Below are 19,372 nucleotides of genomic sequence, written 5' to 3' on the forward strand. Positions count from 1 at the left end.
AGATATAGTAGATATTGCTTCTCCAATGAAAATTGATTTGTTTTTATGGGACAGCACTCTGAGCAAGAGCTTGATAAATAAATCGGACACCTGAAATTGAAGGGCGTGCGCCTTTAGTTTCTTTATCATATCTTTATTAACCTGTCAAACAGATTCAGTCATTGTTCAGTCAGCTCGCCCCGGCTCACTTCAGAAATGACTTTTTTTTTCCCCCAAGATTCATCAGCAGTTTGTCAGGATACAGTATTTACCGTGTGTTGCCTCAACTGCTCCAAACTCTCTGTGGAGTCTTTGAGGGCGAAGACATGGTCTGGAGTCAGCTATAGGTCAGACAGTGCATGAAAATTACACAGGAAATGTTATTCACAGTTGCAGAGATTGGGTCAGTAGGAGAGCAGAATGCAAAGTGGAAGGGGAATTTAAAAAAAAAAAGAAAAAAAAGGGGTGAGACAGAGAGACACCCTCCCATACAGCTGTGCCTGAGGCGCAGATGGCTTACTCAGCATGTCATCCCTCTTCTCTCTTTCAGGGCTACCATCGATCCAACCACTTCATCGCCACTCAGGGTGAGTATCCCAGCAAGGCTATAGTATGTGTTTGTGTGTTTGTGTGCGTGTGTGTGTGTGTGTGTGTGTGTGTGTGTGTGTGTGTGTGTGTGTGTGTGTGTGTGTGTAGACTCAGGATGGTGAGGATGGTGTAATAAATTGAAGATGATCCAGCCAGTGAGCCTGCTCATGCACAGTCCCTTGCCAAAACCATCCCTCTGGCAAATCCAAAGGTGATGGTGTGACTACCAATCCATGAAGGCTGTGTTAGTGATGTCACTGAATGAATCATGAGAAGAGGTGAATGATTAAACACGCTGATTGTACCTTCTCAATCTCTCTGACGTGTGGAGCGGTGTGTTCATCGTCAGAGAGAGAACCTGTAGTTCACCCACTGACGCTCAAATACAATACAAAGCTGCTTCTGATGGACAGTTGGAGTCTGTATGTGTGTGTGTGTGTGTGTGTGTGGTGTGTGTGTGTGTGTGTGTGTGTGTGTGTGTGTGTGTGTGTGTGTGTGTGTGAGACAGTGTTTAAAATTTCCCTCTGTTGTTTCTATACCCTAAGGACTGTCATTTTCTAGGGAGCCCCCATCACAAAGTCACTCAAGGTCTGCTCATCTGCTTATCTTGCACCAGCACCCCCTCTTCCCCCTGTTACAGAGACAGACAGTGGCAGATGAAACCCGCCAAGAAACAAAAAAAAAGACGTCAGCAGTGTTTTTGTCTATCTGAGCATTTATTTCCTACGTGATCATCCTTTTAAAGTTGTGCCTCGCTTCGTAAACATGTCCTCCTTCAGATGGCAATGAGTGACTGATGGTCCTGTGAGCTTTCATCATAAGCTGCTGCTGTTGTTTTGTCACCCATCGCCCCTTCCCTTCTGCTTGGAGTTCCCAATAACTCTATTGACAGCACAATCTTGAGAGATCAGTACCCTGTCGTCTGAAGAAGGACACTTAGGTCACAATAATACGAGATTTCACAGCAGCAAGAACTCCCTTATTGAGAGGACAAGCTTTGATGCTGCCATTTTATGTTTCTTTCTGTTACCCCCCCCCCCCCCCCCCTTCCATTAGGACCCAAGCAGGAGACTCTGTATGATTTTTGGAGGATGGTATGGCAGGAAAATTGCTTCAGCATCGTCATGATCACTAAGCTAGTGGAGGTTGGCAGGGTAAGTGATGTGCACCCCCCCCACCATCACCACCCAGTGCTCAGAAACACCCCAAATTTGCCATATGGAAACATTTTGGTGTCTATTTGAAAGGCTTTTATGCATTTCATGAACATATTTCTCACAGGACCATGGTTTCCAGTTTTGATGCTAAACTAAGCTAACCAGCTGCCCGTTGTAGCTTCATATTTAGTGCACAGACATGAGACTGCTAACAACATTATTCTTTCTACTTTCAGTACCACATTCTTTCTGTGGCATGTGAATATCAGGAATCATCAAAAGCATGTGTTAAGCAAGTCTTTGTGCTTTATTTTTAAATTTTTCATTAAACATATGCTTTCTAAAGTATGGTATTGTTGCATGGATTATCCCTTGTTTGTCCATCACCATGAAACAGCGACAGTGTGTTATGGAAATCTGCGTCATAATGGTATCATCATAGAGTCCATAAAATGTGCTATAAAATACTTGTGGCACATATAAACATATTCTGAGCCACATATCTAGGTATGCTGTCCTTATATACACTGCATGACTACACAGCTTTAATGGCTATGCTGTAGTAGAGCCATTATTTTCCAGCTCACATAAGTACCTGAAGCATATGAATTCTGCTCTAAGTACTCCATCCTTTTCAGCCTCTACAGGAGAAACATATTACCTCAGTGGATGGTTAAAATGACACAATTTTTCTAGCAGTAGCCCTACATCCAATTTGGTTCTCCATCCTAACAATTCAGGGAACAGTCAACAAATGAGGACTGGTCTGTGTGGCTGAATCCAAATAAAACCTCTATTAAATAAAAAAATTACCTCCTTTGTGCCTGATGCTGGTGAAAAAAGATTGCTGCCCTACTGTTCATTATGCTTCCCGCCATTATGTGATTATTGTGTTTTTCTTTTCTTTGCCCTCTGAGATGAAATATCTGCAGAGGAGCAGGTTGTTTTTGTTCTTCTGCCACATTTGAGGTGTAACCGTTGTAGGTTTTCAACTTATTAAATTTTACATCAATATTTTTCTGATCTGGTTAAAGTAACAAATTAAGTCCTTAATATTTTTTATTTTTTTTATCATCATTACTTTATTATAAATTATAATGACGCAGGTAATCTTTTATCTCTTTTGCTGTTGAATAAATTGTTAAAACTGATCTTGTGAGATGAAATGACAATATCTAACAATGCATTTGCTCTGGCTATAATGCTTAAATTTCAAATACAGTGAAAAGTACTTCCATACAAATCCAAAACTGCTCCAAGGAATGATGCGAAGTTGACACTAATGGTGCTTTTCACACCTGTAATTTGGCTCATTTGCTCTAGACCAAGGGGGAAAAAAAAGATAATTAGTTGTGTCTCAACTCAGGGGCTGCTTCCTTCGAAGGATGTGTTCGAAGGCCGATTGCATCACAGCGCCTCAACAGGGCTGTCCCATTTCCAGGGCTCCTTCAAATGCGGACGAGTAATGCATCGTTCGTCTCCCGGGCAAAGGAGGATCCACATGGTGGATCCTCCGTAGCCAAACCTATCCCGAGGAAATAGACTCTGCAAAGAAAGCAGTGGCCAAGGATAAATGGGAAATCTTCCATAGGCTAGACCATCTCATTTTCAATTTGGCCCTCGCAGTTGCCGATGGCTACAAAAGCCACGCCTTCGTAGACCCTGTCCTTCAAAATATGCGGCCCTCATGAGACACAGCGATCGTTTCATAAAATTGATGGTATGATAAAGTTAATTACCTAAATTGACATAGTCAACAGAAAAACAGCGACCTAAAACACCTCACCAGCATTGTTTAATAGCGGGGAATGGACTTGCAGCACATTCCGTTGAAGTACTTAATCTGGTCTATTCCTATATATATATATATATGAATTTATAACGTACCTCTGTCAACAAGAGGGGGAGATTTATAGAAATTGCTCCTGAAGACCTGTTATGTTCAATCGTTTTGACCTTTGTAAAGTTGGGGTTATCCTTAGTATCAGAGGATGGAGGAGATTTGAGTATACTGCATTTTGAAAAACAAGGTTGAAACAGTAGAACATTTTCTGGCGACTCAACCTTCACAACACTCTATCAAACAGATTAATTCATGTTACACCTTCTACAGTTTTGCAGGTGCATTTTCAAGGAATGTCGATTTGAGGTTTCACCCTGTTGCTTCACTGTTTTTAAACAGGTGAAATGCTGTAAATACTGGCCTGATGACAGCGAGATGTACGGTGACATTAAAATCACTCTGCTTAAGACAGAGACACTGGCTGAATACACAGTTCGCACCTTTGCCTTGGAGAGGGTGAGTTTAACAAAGATTTACATTTGGCTGACCTTCTTTTAAATTTGTTAATGCTTGTTATAATATTCACTAGGCCTAGTGTTTCAGGGTAGAAAGCAATATGCAATGCTGTGTTACTGCAAACTGCATATTCTTTCTGTCTTTTTCTGTGATCTATTGATGGACATGAGTTGGCTATGTTTTCTTGTTACCTGGTAAAATAAGAATTAAAATTAGAACTAGTTCATTAATAGAAGGGATTAGATACTTGGCAGGACTTAGTGCTGATGGGGTTGAGGTGCACATATTAAATTTAGAGGAATTAACACCAGTAGCTCTATGAATACCCCCACCGTCTTTCCAATATAGCTGTTGCAGTGTTGTGCCCCCAATGGCCTCCATCCTGTCAATCTCTCAGGGGATCTCTCTTTGGATTGGCTCAGAGCACCACCGGAATGACAGTGGCACAAACACAGCATTATCATCACACTGTCACAGTCGCTCTCCATGGGCACACACTGCTGCTTATTCAAATCGGCGCAAATTTTGGAGCTGGTGACAGCTTGTTTTTCCATAGCTCTTTTCCTTTCTTTTTTTGGATTTCTGTCTTCAACAAATCTTTGCTTTGCGTGGCTTTACTTTGTCATCTCTGTACAGAGGAAGAAATTGCTGTGTGACTGCACCAGCCTCCCAACAGAGAGGAGAAACCTCCCAGCCCTCCCTGAGCTCCGAGAGCCTCAGTAATTCCTTTCTGCGTGTCTGTCACACTGTAGCTGCTACTAGCATGTGATGCCCAGAGGCCTAACTGTCCTAGAAGACCTAACACCCCACATAAATAATGTCCCGGTTGTCCTCACATTGAACCGAAAAATCTGCCACATCTCTCGTGGAGGCGGGTAGGGGTGGGATGGTGGGGGTTTTCCTGTGAATGGATGTGAGCGAGTCTTGGATGAAATAATGGCCGGTAGGCTACTATGGTTAGGATGCAATCCATATAAAATGTAATGCTTTGCATGTAACGCTAATATGTACTGTGTTTGTGTTGACAGAGAGGATACTCAACCAAGCACGAGGTGCGTCAGTTCCACTTCACATCCTGGCCCGAGCACGGTGTGCCCTATCACGCAACTGGACTGCTGTCCTTTATACGAAGAGTGAAAGCTTCTACACCTCCCGATGCTGGCCCTGTGGTGGTCCACTGCAGGTAATGCGATGCTTAGCAACTGCTGTGACCTGTAGTGTTATAAAAACATCTGTTATTGCAATTCCTTTAAGAGTATGATAAATATGTATTATATTAGTAATAAATAATAACATGTTTGTCACTCTGACATGTGAAGTGAAGTGATGGCTGTTAGCACCCGTAGTTTACTTTTTGTTAGCCTGCTAAATAAAGACAAAATATAACATTGTGCCTTTCATGCTAACCTAACTTCTATTTAATTCAATTTTGTGAAACACATGCCCCTGCCAATTCAAAGGTTTCCATTGACACCTAGCAGACTGGCAGTAAGCACAGTGTAGCCTAGCTTCCCCCATTGGCTGCTAGCGCTAGTGCTAGCTTCATTTAGTGCTAATAATTTGTGCTCCTGAGCAGACACACTTTATTCTCAAAACCATATCAGAAACTTGAAATAGTGATTGTAAAATTATGCATTATTCCTCATGAAAGATGTTCTTTTTTTCCAGTGTTGGGGCGGGCCGCACTGGCTGCTACATCGTGCTGGATGTCATGTTGGACATGGCCGAATGTGAAGGCGTGGTGGATATCTACAACTGTGTGAAAACCCTCTGCTCACGACGCATCAACATGATCCAGACAGAGGTCAGGTTAATTGCGCTGCCAGGAAACCACTTCACATTCAAACAAAGTCTAATCTCTTAAATTTTTCTTGCATATATATTCAGAAGGTTACATCAGTGGACATAATAGCATAACCTCTGTCCTCTACTGGAGAATCTCTGAAGAGTCAGGTTTTAAAGCATTTGTTTTTCCCTCCTGTTGTTTGGAAATTCAAAGAGCAAGGGGGGTGTATTTTCATACTTCCCCTCTGGGACTTATGTAAAGGTCATTGCAATAGTTTAAAAGAAAAGACTCACATTGTCTCTCAGTGTGCTTCGTAGGCACGGACGTTGTGAGATGTGTAGATAATTTGCATATTCACCCCTTATTATGTAAATCCAACACTTAGCTGTTTATTACATTTGTAGCAGGGGTGCTCTAATTAAATGCACACTGCATGTGTTTGTTTACTAAGAATATATTTATTTATTCCCCAACAGCTTTGATACACTACCAACATTATGGCACATGTTTAATTCAGAACAAGGCAGGTTATGAAAAATCTCTGCTGTTCTTCATATTGTTTGATTATTTATTTACATCTACATATGTTCATAACAGTTCCTCAAAGAGTGGTTTATAATCTTCTTCTGTCTTAACCTGCCTCCTTCGTTTAGCTGTTTGCAACCATATAATACTATAACGTGTTACCACTAGAGTACATATGCATGCCCACACGTGTGCAAAAACACAGCACTTAATCATGTAACCTGTTGTCCCTTCAGGAGCAGTATATCTTTATCCACGATGCCATTCTGGAGGCCTGTCTGTGCGGAGAGACGGCCATCCTGGTGAACGAGTTCGCCGTCACCTACAAAGAGATGCTGCGAGTGGATTCCCAGAGTAATTCCTCTCAGCTACGGGAAGAGTTCCAGGTCAGTGTTGTGCTGGACAGTGGAACAGCAGGACCTTGATCAATTTTTAAGCACAGTTTCATTTTTGTTGAAATGTGCAGCCATTAAAATATGAAACATGCAAACTCATATTCTTAATTGCACAGCCCACACACAGTAATTTGCATTCATAATGCAGTTTATTTAATATCATCAACAAAACTTTAATTACCTTAATGGAACCTAATAACCTGTAGCACTTCAGCTGCTACAGTAAAACTTCAGTGACAACAATAATGCTACTACTTCTACAAGTATTACATGTACTGAAGTGCTACTACTAATGCTACCACAGTACTACTAACCTCAGATATATCAACTCTTTGTGCATGTAAAACACTATTACTGCTATTGTTAAATTTACTACTTCTTCTACTAATAATAAGAAGTAATATTAATGGATGTTGAGGTTTGAAATCTGATGGCTTGAATATAAAAGTTATAGGTGATACAGTCACACTTTGAGCCAACCATACCTGTGTACAATTTGGGGAGTATTATATTGTATATTGTATTTGTATTGCTGTATGTACTGGATGTATTGCATATAATCTGTCTTGTGCTTTATGCTGTAGTCACTCAGTCAAGTTAAAACAGTCTGTTTGGTATTCACATAGTCACATAAACAGACGATGACTACATCTGCTCTGTTGTAGAAATATTCTTTATAGCACAGACATTTTAAAATTAACAGTGTGCAGAAAGGAATAGCATAATGGATAGCAATGGATAAACATCCATTTCTGTGTGTGTGTGTGTGTGTGTGTATTTGTGCAGGATGATGTTAGTTTCCTTTTTTTGATTCTGTGTCATTGAAATCCTGCCTGGTTTGTAGGAATGCGGCCTCAGAACATTTTATTAGATGTTGATTAGGAGAGAAGAGAGCCAGCTGTGTTCCCACATGCTTTACCTGCCTTATCCACCTCCCTCTGCTGTAGCGCACAGCCAGCCGCCGCATTGATTTCAGGTTTAGCATTTCAAAGTAATACGGGAAAAAGCTCATGCTCCCCTGTTAATTTTACACTGTTTTATCCTTGTATACTACATAGGAATTGCGATCGATGTATTGCTTTGGATTAGGGAATAGTACAGTAGGTGGGGAGGTGACACAAACTTAGTTTTTCATAAAGAAAATGTTACATGCTTCTCTTTGATCTTGTGAACTTATCCATCTGACATTGTTGTTGAAAGCCTCTCTACTGCCCAATGAGCTCTGTGTTTGCTTTTTACTCTGTCATCCAGCAGACAGCAAACAGCAAACTGGTAGTACTGAGATCAGCAAGTCACAGATCTATTATTGATGTGGTGTATTAATGATCCAAATATTTTTTCAAGTTGTCTAATGTAATTACAGCTAAATGAACAGAGAGTTCATCAAAGAAAATCGGTATGCAATATTTCCTTTTGAGTGTTTTTTTTAACTTCATTACATTCCCTTTTATTATGCAGTTGGCCTAATTTATGCGTTATTCTTTTAAATCAGTTTGTCAGCGTTATGTTCTGAGTATTAAAGATTCTTTCAATTAACATTATTGGATTCTTGGCATCCTCTCCATTCCCAGTCTTCTCTGCTCTTGTCTGATTCACTTCTCTTTTCTTCCTTCTCCTCCTCTCTAACATCTTTAACTCCTCTGCTGAGTCTCACCACTCCTCACGCCTCCCATCTTCTAAACGCTCCTTTCAATGTCATGTCGTCTTCTCCTCACTCTCATCTCACCTCTTTAACATTTCCATTTGCAGACACTCAACTCTGTTACTCCCCACTTGGATGTGGAAGAGTGCAGCATTGCTCTGTTGCCCAGAAACCGAGAGAAGAACCGCAGCATGGATGTTCTGCCGCCTGATCGCGCCCTGGCCTTTCTGGTTACGACAGAAGGGGAAAGCAACAATTACATCAACGCTGCTCTCGCCGACAGCTTCCATCGACAGGCCGCTTTCATCGTGACCCCTCACCCTCTGCCCGGCACCACGGCGGACTTTTGGAGGCTGGTCTTTGACTACGGTTGCACAGCTGTGGTCATGCTCAACCAACTCAACCAGTCAAACTCTGCCTGGGTAAGGTCAAGTGTTATATACTATTTTATTGCCATTGATATGTTGACCCTATAAGGAAAAAGAGACTTTACAAAATGTTTGAGTTCACTCACACAGGAGTCGCTGTTTGCTGTACAAGTTTTCACTCACAGTCTTGAGGTTATCTAAACTTTACTTGAGACTTTCTTGACATACCCTCCCCTCACTGTTTCTGTATCTTACATTGCTTGGGATTAGTTCCTTCATGCCATTTTGTTGGGCTTTGATCCCTGACCACATTGATCTCAAGGCATGACTAGATAACACCCGCCCCAGTTTTTCCTTCCCCTCCTCAACTTACATCTCTGGAGAATAGGCTTGCCTTACCCTCCAGCCACATCTCAGGGTTCTTTTTGTTGGCGTCCCACTTTTTCTCATGAGCATATGTCTTTCTCTATGCTGCAATATTCCCTGTTAACACATTTAATAATAGCAGTAATAATGAGCGAGACATAACACTAGATATGAGTTCAAGAGTGAAAACACAATGAAACAGTAAAAGCAAATGATTAAAAGAATGTCATAGATACATTTTTAAGAGGAAATTTTAAAGCATTTGATATCTTGAACTTCTATGGGAAGCTAATTCAAGCTGGAGCTGGTAAATGAGCACTTAAGGGCTCTACCAGATAATCAGGTGCCATACTGAAGAAGGATTTAAAAGTAAGCAATAGATCTTCAAGTCTGTTCTAGAATGTATAGACACTGAAATATAATAATATCTCTTTTGAACACATTGAGCTATCCTATAATTTTCTGATTAAGACAGAAGAATGGATTATTACAATAATCAAGCACGGTTGGAATGGAAATGTGTAAAATAGTCTGAGTGTCATTAAAAGAAAGAATTCTCCAGATATTTCTCAGGTGAGAAAAACAGAACTTAAAAAGCCTACAGTAGTAATACGGGAATCCAGACTAAGACTGATCGAATTTTTTAGCACATTCTTAAAGAGCCAAGAGCTGTCACAACTTGACTACAGATGTGTTGAACCAATAATTAAGATCTCCATTTTGTTGGAGTTAAGATGAACAAGTTTGGCAGCTATCCAGCCCTCAATGGCAGATAAACAGTTGTGCAGAAATGACAATGTTGCTGAATAATTCAATAATGTTGGGACAGGTGCAACTGGGTTAGGGTTAGGGTTAGCAGTAATCGAAATGCTGTCAAACAAGATAGCCTGTGGAGAGCATGGAAAGAAAAACTAACATTGGACCCTAAATTGATCCTTGTAGGACACCACACAGGTGATATGATATGTATATATACATACGTTGTGTCAAAGATCAGGAATAGGAGCACAGAGCATTAGCTAACATCAGCCTTCATCAATATATCATCTTACAAGGACAATTTGCAGTACTTATGTATAATCTCATATTACCTTGTATTTACACCTGTATAATTAATATGTCTATGAATAACAGGTGAATCACAGAAATCACTCGTAAAATGCCAAAGACATTGAAGATAATAACTTATACAGAATCTAGATTTGGGTTCTTAGGCATAAAAGCAACATTTACAAGCTTTGTGGAGTCAAACTTTAAATATTGACCATGAAATATGTAATACATTGTATCACATCCTTGGAAACGAAGAGCTTACTCTAAATTATGAATCTTTTTTTTCTTTTGTCCAAGGTCTAACTTAGATTGTTGTATAATCAGTCTTTTCTCAGTTTCTTGGCCAATGCTCCTCTGGTGTAGATATAATTACATATCGACTGTAACTAGTAGCAGTGACAGTGCTTCTAAAGGGTCCATTGTGTAGTTTTTAAAGTTGTCTGTAAAGATGACATTTTGTAAGAAAGGAAGTGTTTAAACTAAAACTTTAAACTAACTAAATCACAGACAGCTATATAGTTATTTGTGCAATGTGAAGAAACTGTGAGGCATCAGTGGTAAAGAGAACAGAATAGACCTGCATTTGGTCCTTGCAATTCACTGCATATACAATATATATATAATTCTAAATAGAGATAGAACCAGTGAGGGGTTGTTCAAACAATCCCGACTTATTATACTTTATAAGTCTAAATAGGATTAGGTATTATTCTCTGTGGCTCATTCATCACTGTTCGTCGGATTTAAGAAATTTGCTTAAAGCATATAAACAGTAGAGCAATGCTGATGATTTTCACAGTAATTAATTGCTACATAGTATTCATGATACCAGTATTCTACCAAAAGATATTTGTCAAAATCAGTAAACCACTTACATGACCTTGAAGAACCTTTAGAGGCTTTCATGTGCTCATTAAATGTGTAAAGTTGGTGCTTCTGTAATGGCTTTTCTGCATGCTGTTTTGAAACACCCTATGTAGTCTTTTAACAAAACATAAAAAAAAGAAACAAAATTTGAGGTACCCCCTGTTGAATCCCACTTTCCATCCACTGCCTTAAAATGTTTTTCATCTTGTTTCTTCCAATGCAATTCAGTCCTTTTTGGGTCTCTCGCCTGAAAATTGAGTTATAGCCACTTTAAGTTGTTCATTGCAAGATCTTGTTGAGAACTTAGTTATAGAGTTCATTTGTAGCACTGGAGCACTCTGTCTCCCTCTTGTTGCAGTGTCTCAAAGCACATTACGTCTCTCCTTCCCCATGTTGCTTTTCTCCCTTTACAAACTAACACCACTGTGGTTATTGTTGTTGTTATACTTGTGCATCTGTGTAGCTCCTTAGCTATAGCCTCTTCCTTGTATTAACACTGCATGCATAGAGACACCCCCCCCCACTGCTTATACACACACACCCTAACACACACTTACTTGCTTAGTTTCATCATTTGATTTTCTTAAATCTCTCTAGTCTTTGCTGATCAAAAGTTTTAAGAGCAAAAGCAACAACTACTGAAGATTGCATTAGTTCAAGTAGTGTGCGTGCACATATTTCATCACTGACAGAGCGATCTCCCCTCCACCTGCAGCCGTGTGTTCAGTACTGGCCGGAGCCTGGTTTACAGCAGTATGGGCCAATGGAAGTGGAGTTTCTGTCCATGTCAGCAGACGAGGATGTCATTACTCGTCTGTTTCGGGTCAAGAACGTCACAAGGGTGAGTCATTGTGGTGCCAAAAAAACCCTGCACATGACATGTTTTCCACTCAGTGGTATTTCACAAATGATAACTTGAAGCTCATTAGAAATGCATTAAGTGTGGTCCTTACTGGTAATTCAGGTGTGACACTTTACCTAAAGTACATTTAGAGTTGCCACTTGTAATATGCATCTAAAAAGCTGACACAAGTCCTCAAAGTCACAGTACTACAGGGTTGGCTGTAAAAATACTGTGTACCTGAGACCTTCAGATGATGATCCGTATTTCTATACAGCTTCATGTATGTGTGCAAACTCAAAGGCTGCATGCTTCACTTGATTCTGGATGTGTGCCTCTGCATTGTTATCTGTCTGTCTTGCTTTCTTATGCATACATAACATGACGTCTCTGTTGTAAGCCTCATGGGATGCAGGAGGTTGTCAAATAAATACACTCTAAAATATAATCTGGAGATTTGTACTGAAAACAATGGCAGATCAGTAAAAACCTTATTCATAGACTGTGTTATGCACACTACAAAGGACAATGTTTTGATATTCAGCAGTCCAGAAAATTGAACCAGAGCCACCAGTGTTTCCATAAGATGTTCCCATAAGAGCGATACATATAATAAGAACTTTCTATGTAAAATGCAAGAGAAGCCCATTGACATGCATGCAATAAAGGTCAGTCTCTCCCTTTTTCAATTTCTTCTTGTCATTACCTAGATAGGCGTCTTCCCTATCTTAGGTGCCAGTTAGCATACTAATGAGGGGATTTTCATCATCATAATGCATGTCATATTTTCAGTTGCAAGATACAGTTTTCAGGTGGCAAAGCAGACTTCCTTTTGATTTGTTCATAAAGCATGTCACACTTGAAAAAGTAAAAAATTAGGCAGAACTCATGAAATGGGCAAAAAAAAAAAAAGAATAGGCACTGAGTGTTCTGTCATGCTAGAAGGAGCAGAGGCGATGTCAGAGTATATATGGAAAAAATATGTATATTGTTTCCAAGTGTATGTGTATATGCATGAATCAGTCATTTTGATTTAACACACATCACACATTGTGTTGATTTTGTGTGTGTATGCAGGTATGATTTTATGCCGGGAATTTGCATTAGCACATGCAAGTATTCTGCTCAGGATCACTGTCAACCAATTATTGAAGAAATCTGTATGCAAGGCATTTATTGCAAGGCTGCCATTATAAGCAGCGCGACAGGCAGTGCCCAGAACTTCCTTTCTTGATTGGCATCCTCACCTCCTCTGTCGACTGCCCTTGTCATTCCCCTTTCTACCTATGGCACCTTTTTTTTTCTATTCAGTGCACAGCACTGTCAAGGAGAGGGCAACTTACTACACCATGGGAGGAATAAAATCACACAGACATAACACACACCTCTCCTCCTGTGTGTGCCCCTCTCTCAGTGAATTAGTATGTCTTTTTCCTATGTGAGACAATGATATACAAGGGGAGGGAGTGAAAGTCAAAGGAAGTGCATCGTAAGCATGTATGTATGTGTGGCCGGGAAAGTAGTACAAAAAAAAAAGTACATTGTGTAAATCCCACCTCCACTGAGGCAATTCCTTCATACATCGTTGGTGTCTTCGCCAGCTCAATTTGCATGACTTACAGTTCTCCACTGGTCCCTGAGTATTAGGTTAGATTGTACAGGACAAGGTTATGAACACACAGGGACCTCGCTCACACACAGCTTGGGCCTCACTTACACCTGCAGACCCATATATCTCAAAGTCAGTCTGCTGAGTGAGCACAGCTGAGAGTGTCAGTGCGCAGCCAGGGGAGCACTCAAACAGGGGTGTTAACTGGCACACGTAGAAATACTAAAACAAACAGAAAGTGTAATACACAGACACACACGACAGCACATGCATGCACACCCACACAGTACAGTACACACAGGTTCCATGTGTTTTCTTTTTTCTGTTGTATCTGAAGCTCCAAGAGGGCCAACTGGTAGTGTGTCAGTTCCAGTTCCTGCGCTGGTCGGCGTATCGAGATGTTCCCGACTCCAAGAAGGCTTTCCTAAACCTGCTTGCTCAAGTGCACAAGTGGCAAAGAGAGTGTGGAGAAGGACGCACTGCTGTCCACTGCCTGTGAGTAATCTCTTAGCAACATGCATCATGTACTGGAAATTAAAACACAAAGTAGAAATGAATTCAATCTCTGTCTGAAAGCCTCTGAGACTGTGAAATAGTGCTTTTGAAGATTGACATTTAAAAGTGCATTCAAAACCTAAAGCTTACTCTCCGAGGGGAGCTTCACAGAAATGTCCGTTAAAACATGGTAAATCATGTGCACATCTGTTTGATGATGAGAGACAGAGACTGTGTCGTGTCTCGCCTCGTCTCCGTGGTGTTTTGTGTGGTTTGGTGCAATGAGATGTAATGCAAAGTATTTTTCCATCACAGCACTTTGTAATGTAGAAAATCAAATTGTGGTGTAATGTGCTTTACTGTGGTGTAGTGCAGTGTGTGGTGTTGTGTGCTCCTCTGTTGTCCTAAGCCCCTGGAGCGCACACCCGCTGATGAATATGAATGGGCCGTCCAGCTCATTGCCAACCCGTCACACGTTCATCCCCACCGCCCCCATCCAAAAGCACATCAGTCAGCGCTGTCACACAGTGTTACCCACGACAACCAGGGAAGAGATTATGGAGATCAAATCAATTATGGCTTAATACAGAATGCGATGGTTCTCACTACAGTAAATCCAGGACTGCCAAAGCACTGACGACGATTGATTACCTTAATATTGCTTGTATGCGCTGCAGAGGCTTCTATGCCCACCTTTGCAGCGTTTGTCTCAGGAGAGAGGAAGTGGATTGTCCTCCAGTAGTTTATTGATATTGCCTTTCATTTATGATGACCATGACAATATTTCCGAGGAAATGTCACTGTGCTGTTATTTCTCAATTTTCTCTTCCTTACAGCTTTTCTCATGTAGCTATTTTTATATCACGATATTGTGATCAAAAACAGGGTCATCAGATTACGCATATTCTGGCCTGCTTATACTTTATTATAGTCTTCCAGAACCCACTTAAACAAACTAGATGTTCCATTCCCCCTGGAGAACGAGATATATTTGTATATAATGCAATTGTATATCCTATACATATACAGTGCATGCAACATTATAGGATTTCAGCCAATGAAAACTGGATCTGGGTTGCATCACACTGACAGTAAAGATCCAAACCTAAACTGCATCCACTGGAAGGCTGCTGGTGTGGCTGTAGACTCTTAAGATAATTAATTTATTGTGTAATTTGTGCACTTTGAAATGGTGTTTGGTTTAAATAACATGCTCACTATGACTACGCTAATATGCTTATGTTAATCAGGTATAATGTTTACTATGTTCCCTTTATTAGTGTAGAATGTTAGCATGATAACATTTACTAATAACTCAAAGTTCATCTGAGGGGAATTTCATAAATGTTGACAGTATTTGGTCAAGTATAGAATGAAAACATTTTGGCTTAATGATGCTGCTAGCATGGCTAAAAACTGACTTCCTGGATCCTCCTATTCCACCTAGATTAACCAGCCACATAAACAAATAATACTCTATGCTCTGACACTGTGGTAAATTTCAATGCAATCCATCCAATAGTTGTTGAGGAATTTTATTAGAAACCAAAAAAATCAACAATATGGACAACAACAGAGGAATTGTCAGAGGATCACCAAAGTCAGCAGGATTCACCCTTTGGGGAACATGAATATCTGTACAAAATTCTATTGCAATCAATGGAATAAGTGTTGAGATATTTCAGTCTGGACTTAAGTGGTGGACCGACAGACAGACCGACATTGCCATCCCTAGCATTGCTAGGCTTTTAAATCAACATGAAAAGAGAGAAAATCATAAATGGAATTAAAAAAGGATAAGGCATCTGTCTTCGATGTTTTCTTAAACGACACTTCTTCTCTGCAGTAATGGTGGTGGTCGCAGTGGGACCTTCTGTGCCTGCAACATTCTCCTTGAGATGATCCAGTACCAGAACATGGTGGACATCTTCTATGCTGTCAAAACTCTACGCAACTGCAAACCCAACATGGTGGAGTCCCTGGTAAGAGAGTTTGTAAATAAATATGCAGGAAGAATATTTTTGTGATTATCCTAATGTTTTCACTTGTTAATTAAACAATATTGCATGTCTCCTCAGGATCAGTATCGATTCTGCTATGACCTTGTCCTGGAGTACTTGGACTGCTTTGAAGGGAGATAGCAACTAAATGTTTACCACAGCGGCGATATCCCTCGCACTGGAGATTCGATTTAAGGCCACCCAGTGACCCCCTCTACTTTATTGTTCGGACCTGTGAACTTGGCATTGAAAGAACTGCAAAGGAAGGAGAGGGAAAAAAAACCTGGTCAAGGTTCTAACTTTTAACCTTTAATGTACAGCTGTGATTTCCTCCTTGTTGGTGATGTTTATCTTTTTTGATATTTTTTGTGCTTTTCTTGGTCCTCTTTGCCTCTTGGACTAAAGCTCCTTTTGTGCTAAGGGTTTCAGTAGCAGCAAAACCATATTGTGAGCTACAAAATGGACTTGTCTATTCTGAAGAAGGGTCACCTTGGCTGTGTTTCATCGTTTCATTCAAACAGCGAGGGGGCTGGATGTAATTTCAGAGTTACAGCAGCATTATCTAAACGTGGAAGCATTTTCTTCTCTCTTAAGAGCTACTTACAACAGCAGTCCACTGTGGTTGTGGCATGACTTATCTACCATACCATAAACTGCCTTATTCTCTGATGATAGGACAGATTTATTCAAATCACTGAATAAATCTAAAAGGTTGTCATACTGGTGTACAAACAGCGACAAGAGATTTTAACAAGAGACCTACAGCATTAGGATAGACCAGCCCAGTCCTCAGCAGTATTGATGCAGAAACTGTACAGTAGTGCAATGTGTTGTATTTTGCCATAATGTTTGTGCTGGATTACCATGTGTGCTATAGGTGGACGTTTCCAGGGACCACAGCACTGGGCCTGGTGCCACCACGGGAGATTCCTGTCTCATTGCTGTCACAGTGCCAATCCCACTGACTGACTTGAATCCTCTCTTTACTTTGTTCTACTGCTTCATCTTGATATATGCCTACAAACACACAGTATGTACTGCATCAGCTAATGTTCTCCACTCCAAAGTGATTGTTTGTATTTTATACCCAGCTGGAAAGAAAAAGGAGCAGGGAAAACTGTACTGACATGCCATAGTGGCAGTGGTGGTGTGAAAACTGATTTCATTAATGCTGTGGTGAAGTGTCTAAAACAGTGCTCTGTTACAGGTTTGAGTCTGTTACTGCTTTACTCCTTTGTTGTCTGAGGCATTTGGTTGTACTGTAAACTGTTGAAGCAAACTAAGCCAGTTTGAATTTTATCATAACCCTTTCAGGTAGGGGGTTCATTTTGACAATTTTGACATGAACATTAGTTGTTGTTCCTAGTGGTGTAAAATGAATAAATAAATAAATATAAATAAAAAAGGGCATTAACATTGTGTAGAGGGAAAAATATGCTATTTTGCGTCACCACTAAAGATATTGGTGTTTTCACATTGGTGTTCTTTTTTTATTTTAAGATAATCATTGTATTTTAAAAAGGAAGAATAGGAAAAAGGAAATGTTGCCCACAAACCCTGCTGCTTAGTTATCACAGACCTAATGGACAAACCAAAGCCACTGGTTTTCAACTGCTGGCCAATGCCTAGAGACCACTGGAGCTGTTAATGCCTGAATCAATGAAACATCATCTGAAAAAACCCCAACACACAGACAGGAAGCAATTTTTCTTTTTTTCTTTTTTTTTTTGAAGATTTTTGTTCCAGAACCAAGGAAATATCTATTCTACACTCCATTAATACCCTTTAAAATATGTTATGCTCCACCATATCTCCTGAAACCCCTTTTAAAGGCAGGTTTTCAAGAGGATGGGTATCACTCTAAGACCTTCCTGAATAAACAAAAGAGAGACAGACACCCTGAAGCCCACAGAAGCAGAGAAATGGCAGCTAGGCAAACTCTGCTGCTAGTTTGCAGCTCACAGTCTGGTTCAGGTGGGAGCACCAGAATATGTGAGGAATCTAACAGTATGCCAACATCACCAAGCTCCCCCAGCTTCACCGATAGGGCAGCTTGTTTTTGATGAGGATGAGGGATGAGGTAGCTACAGTGTAGTCAGTGATCTGACAAGGGATCACTGGCGGAAGTGCCTGGACACTTTTTTCTTGAGGGTGGAAGGAATGTGTACATACAGATGTATATTATGTTATGTGAATATTATATGAATAATATACTATATGTTTGCCCAGAGTAAAGACGTACAGTAAGTAACCACTACATAACCACGAAGCTGAATGTGCTGTAAATGACCATTTTGTGAGTTTATTGCCAGAACTTTTAACACCCGAGTACGAACTCTCCGTGAGTCTCCGTGAGTGTTCATCCCAGCGCTCTGAGTAAAACAGGTCTGTTAAAGCATGTATGAACCCATTGTCCGCTTTGCTTTTCATTTAGTTCATTTCAAGATATCCCCAATCCATATAATTTATTTCAACCGTTGTGTCGTCCAGCAGCCACAACAACTGTGTGAGTGCATTGTACTTTTACCATTCCAAAGCTTTTTATTATGACTGCTCTCTGAGTGCCGGCGACGGAACCCCCGAGAGCACCGTTGATTTCACTTGTGTGTTTCTGTATGAACCAATGGTACATGACTACTGTGTTTTTGACCATTGTATTTGTGGGGGGTGAGGTATGTATTTAATGAGAGAGACAGAGAAGACAGATGTATTTTGGGGTCAGGGAGGGGGTTTGTTCTGAAGAATAACAACCATCAACAATAAAAGAACAAGGGGAAAAAGAGATGTGTTGTTGTCAACTTATCATTGGATTGTCTGTCAAAATTGCATACACAGCTGAAAAAAAATAGTGTGGTTTTATGATTGATTTGTCAGCAGAAGCAGAGAACTGACAGCTGGACATAGACTTCCTGTCTATAAGCCTCTGACCCTCCTGCGGTTTCACATACGGATGTGATCTTGTAGCAGTTCTCTTCGCCTTGAACCACATCGACCATTTGATCTCTCCCCTCTTTTTAATCTGTAACGTCATTTCTTTCTCTTTCCCCTTTTCATCATGCCTCTCACCCACCTCTTTTCTGTCTTCCTCCTTCCCACCCTCAACTCCTCTTCCCTTACTTTAATTTCTCCCTCTCATCCTTCTCCATCTCTTTCACTTTGCTGCTCTGCCCAGAGTAAGGTGACTCCAGACCACAGACTTCCTCTCTCACCCACGGCTATGTTGAATAATGCAGCAGTCCTGCAAACTGATCCAGTGTTTAGCAGAGGGACAAGCCAGATTAATTAGAGGACAAGACCCCTTCCTGATGGTTTGAGGACAATGTAGGCCATATGGATTCCCCTTTAGATTGTTTGGAGATTGATTAAGTTTCAAAAACAAACTGTCAGATATGGTAATGGTGT

General features: G+C 40.5%; 1 protein-coding gene across 4 annotated transcripts in view; it reads left to right on the plus strand.

Moving 5' to 3' along the window:
• The window catches only part of ptprub (protein tyrosine phosphatase receptor type Ub), a 149,948-nt gene extending 131,196 nt beyond the window's left edge, over nucleotides 1-18,752 (plus strand). For all 4 annotated transcript variants that reach the window (XM_056380744.1, XM_056380745.1, XM_056380746.1 and 1 more), the window contains 11 exons: nucleotides 530-566; nucleotides 1,624-1,721; nucleotides 3,907-4,023; nucleotides 5,052-5,206; nucleotides 5,692-5,827; nucleotides 6,571-6,720; nucleotides 8,479-8,793; nucleotides 11,741-11,866; nucleotides 13,813-13,970; nucleotides 15,817-15,952; nucleotides 16,049-18,752. In XM_056380744.1, coding sequence (XP_056236719.1) covers nucleotides 530-566; nucleotides 1,624-1,721; nucleotides 3,907-4,023; nucleotides 5,052-5,206; nucleotides 5,692-5,827; nucleotides 6,571-6,720; nucleotides 8,479-8,793; nucleotides 11,741-11,866; nucleotides 13,813-13,970; nucleotides 15,817-15,952; nucleotides 16,049-16,111 — 1,491 coding nt within the window. In that variant the 3' untranslated portion in view covers nucleotides 16,112-18,752. The remainder of the gene's footprint in view (nucleotides 1-529; nucleotides 567-1,623; nucleotides 1,722-3,906; nucleotides 4,024-5,051; nucleotides 5,207-5,691; nucleotides 5,828-6,570; nucleotides 6,721-8,478; nucleotides 8,794-11,740; nucleotides 11,867-13,812; nucleotides 13,971-15,816; nucleotides 15,953-16,048) is intronic.
• The last annotated feature ends 620 nt before the right edge of the window (nucleotides 18,753-19,372 follow it).

The sequence above is a fragment of the Seriola aureovittata genome, chromosome 7 (assembly GCF_021018895.1).
Source record: "Seriola aureovittata isolate HTS-2021-v1 ecotype China chromosome 7, ASM2101889v1, whole genome shotgun sequence".
In the NCBI taxonomy this organism is placed as follows: Eukaryota; Metazoa; Chordata; class Actinopteri; order Carangiformes; family Carangidae; genus Seriola; species Seriola aureovittata.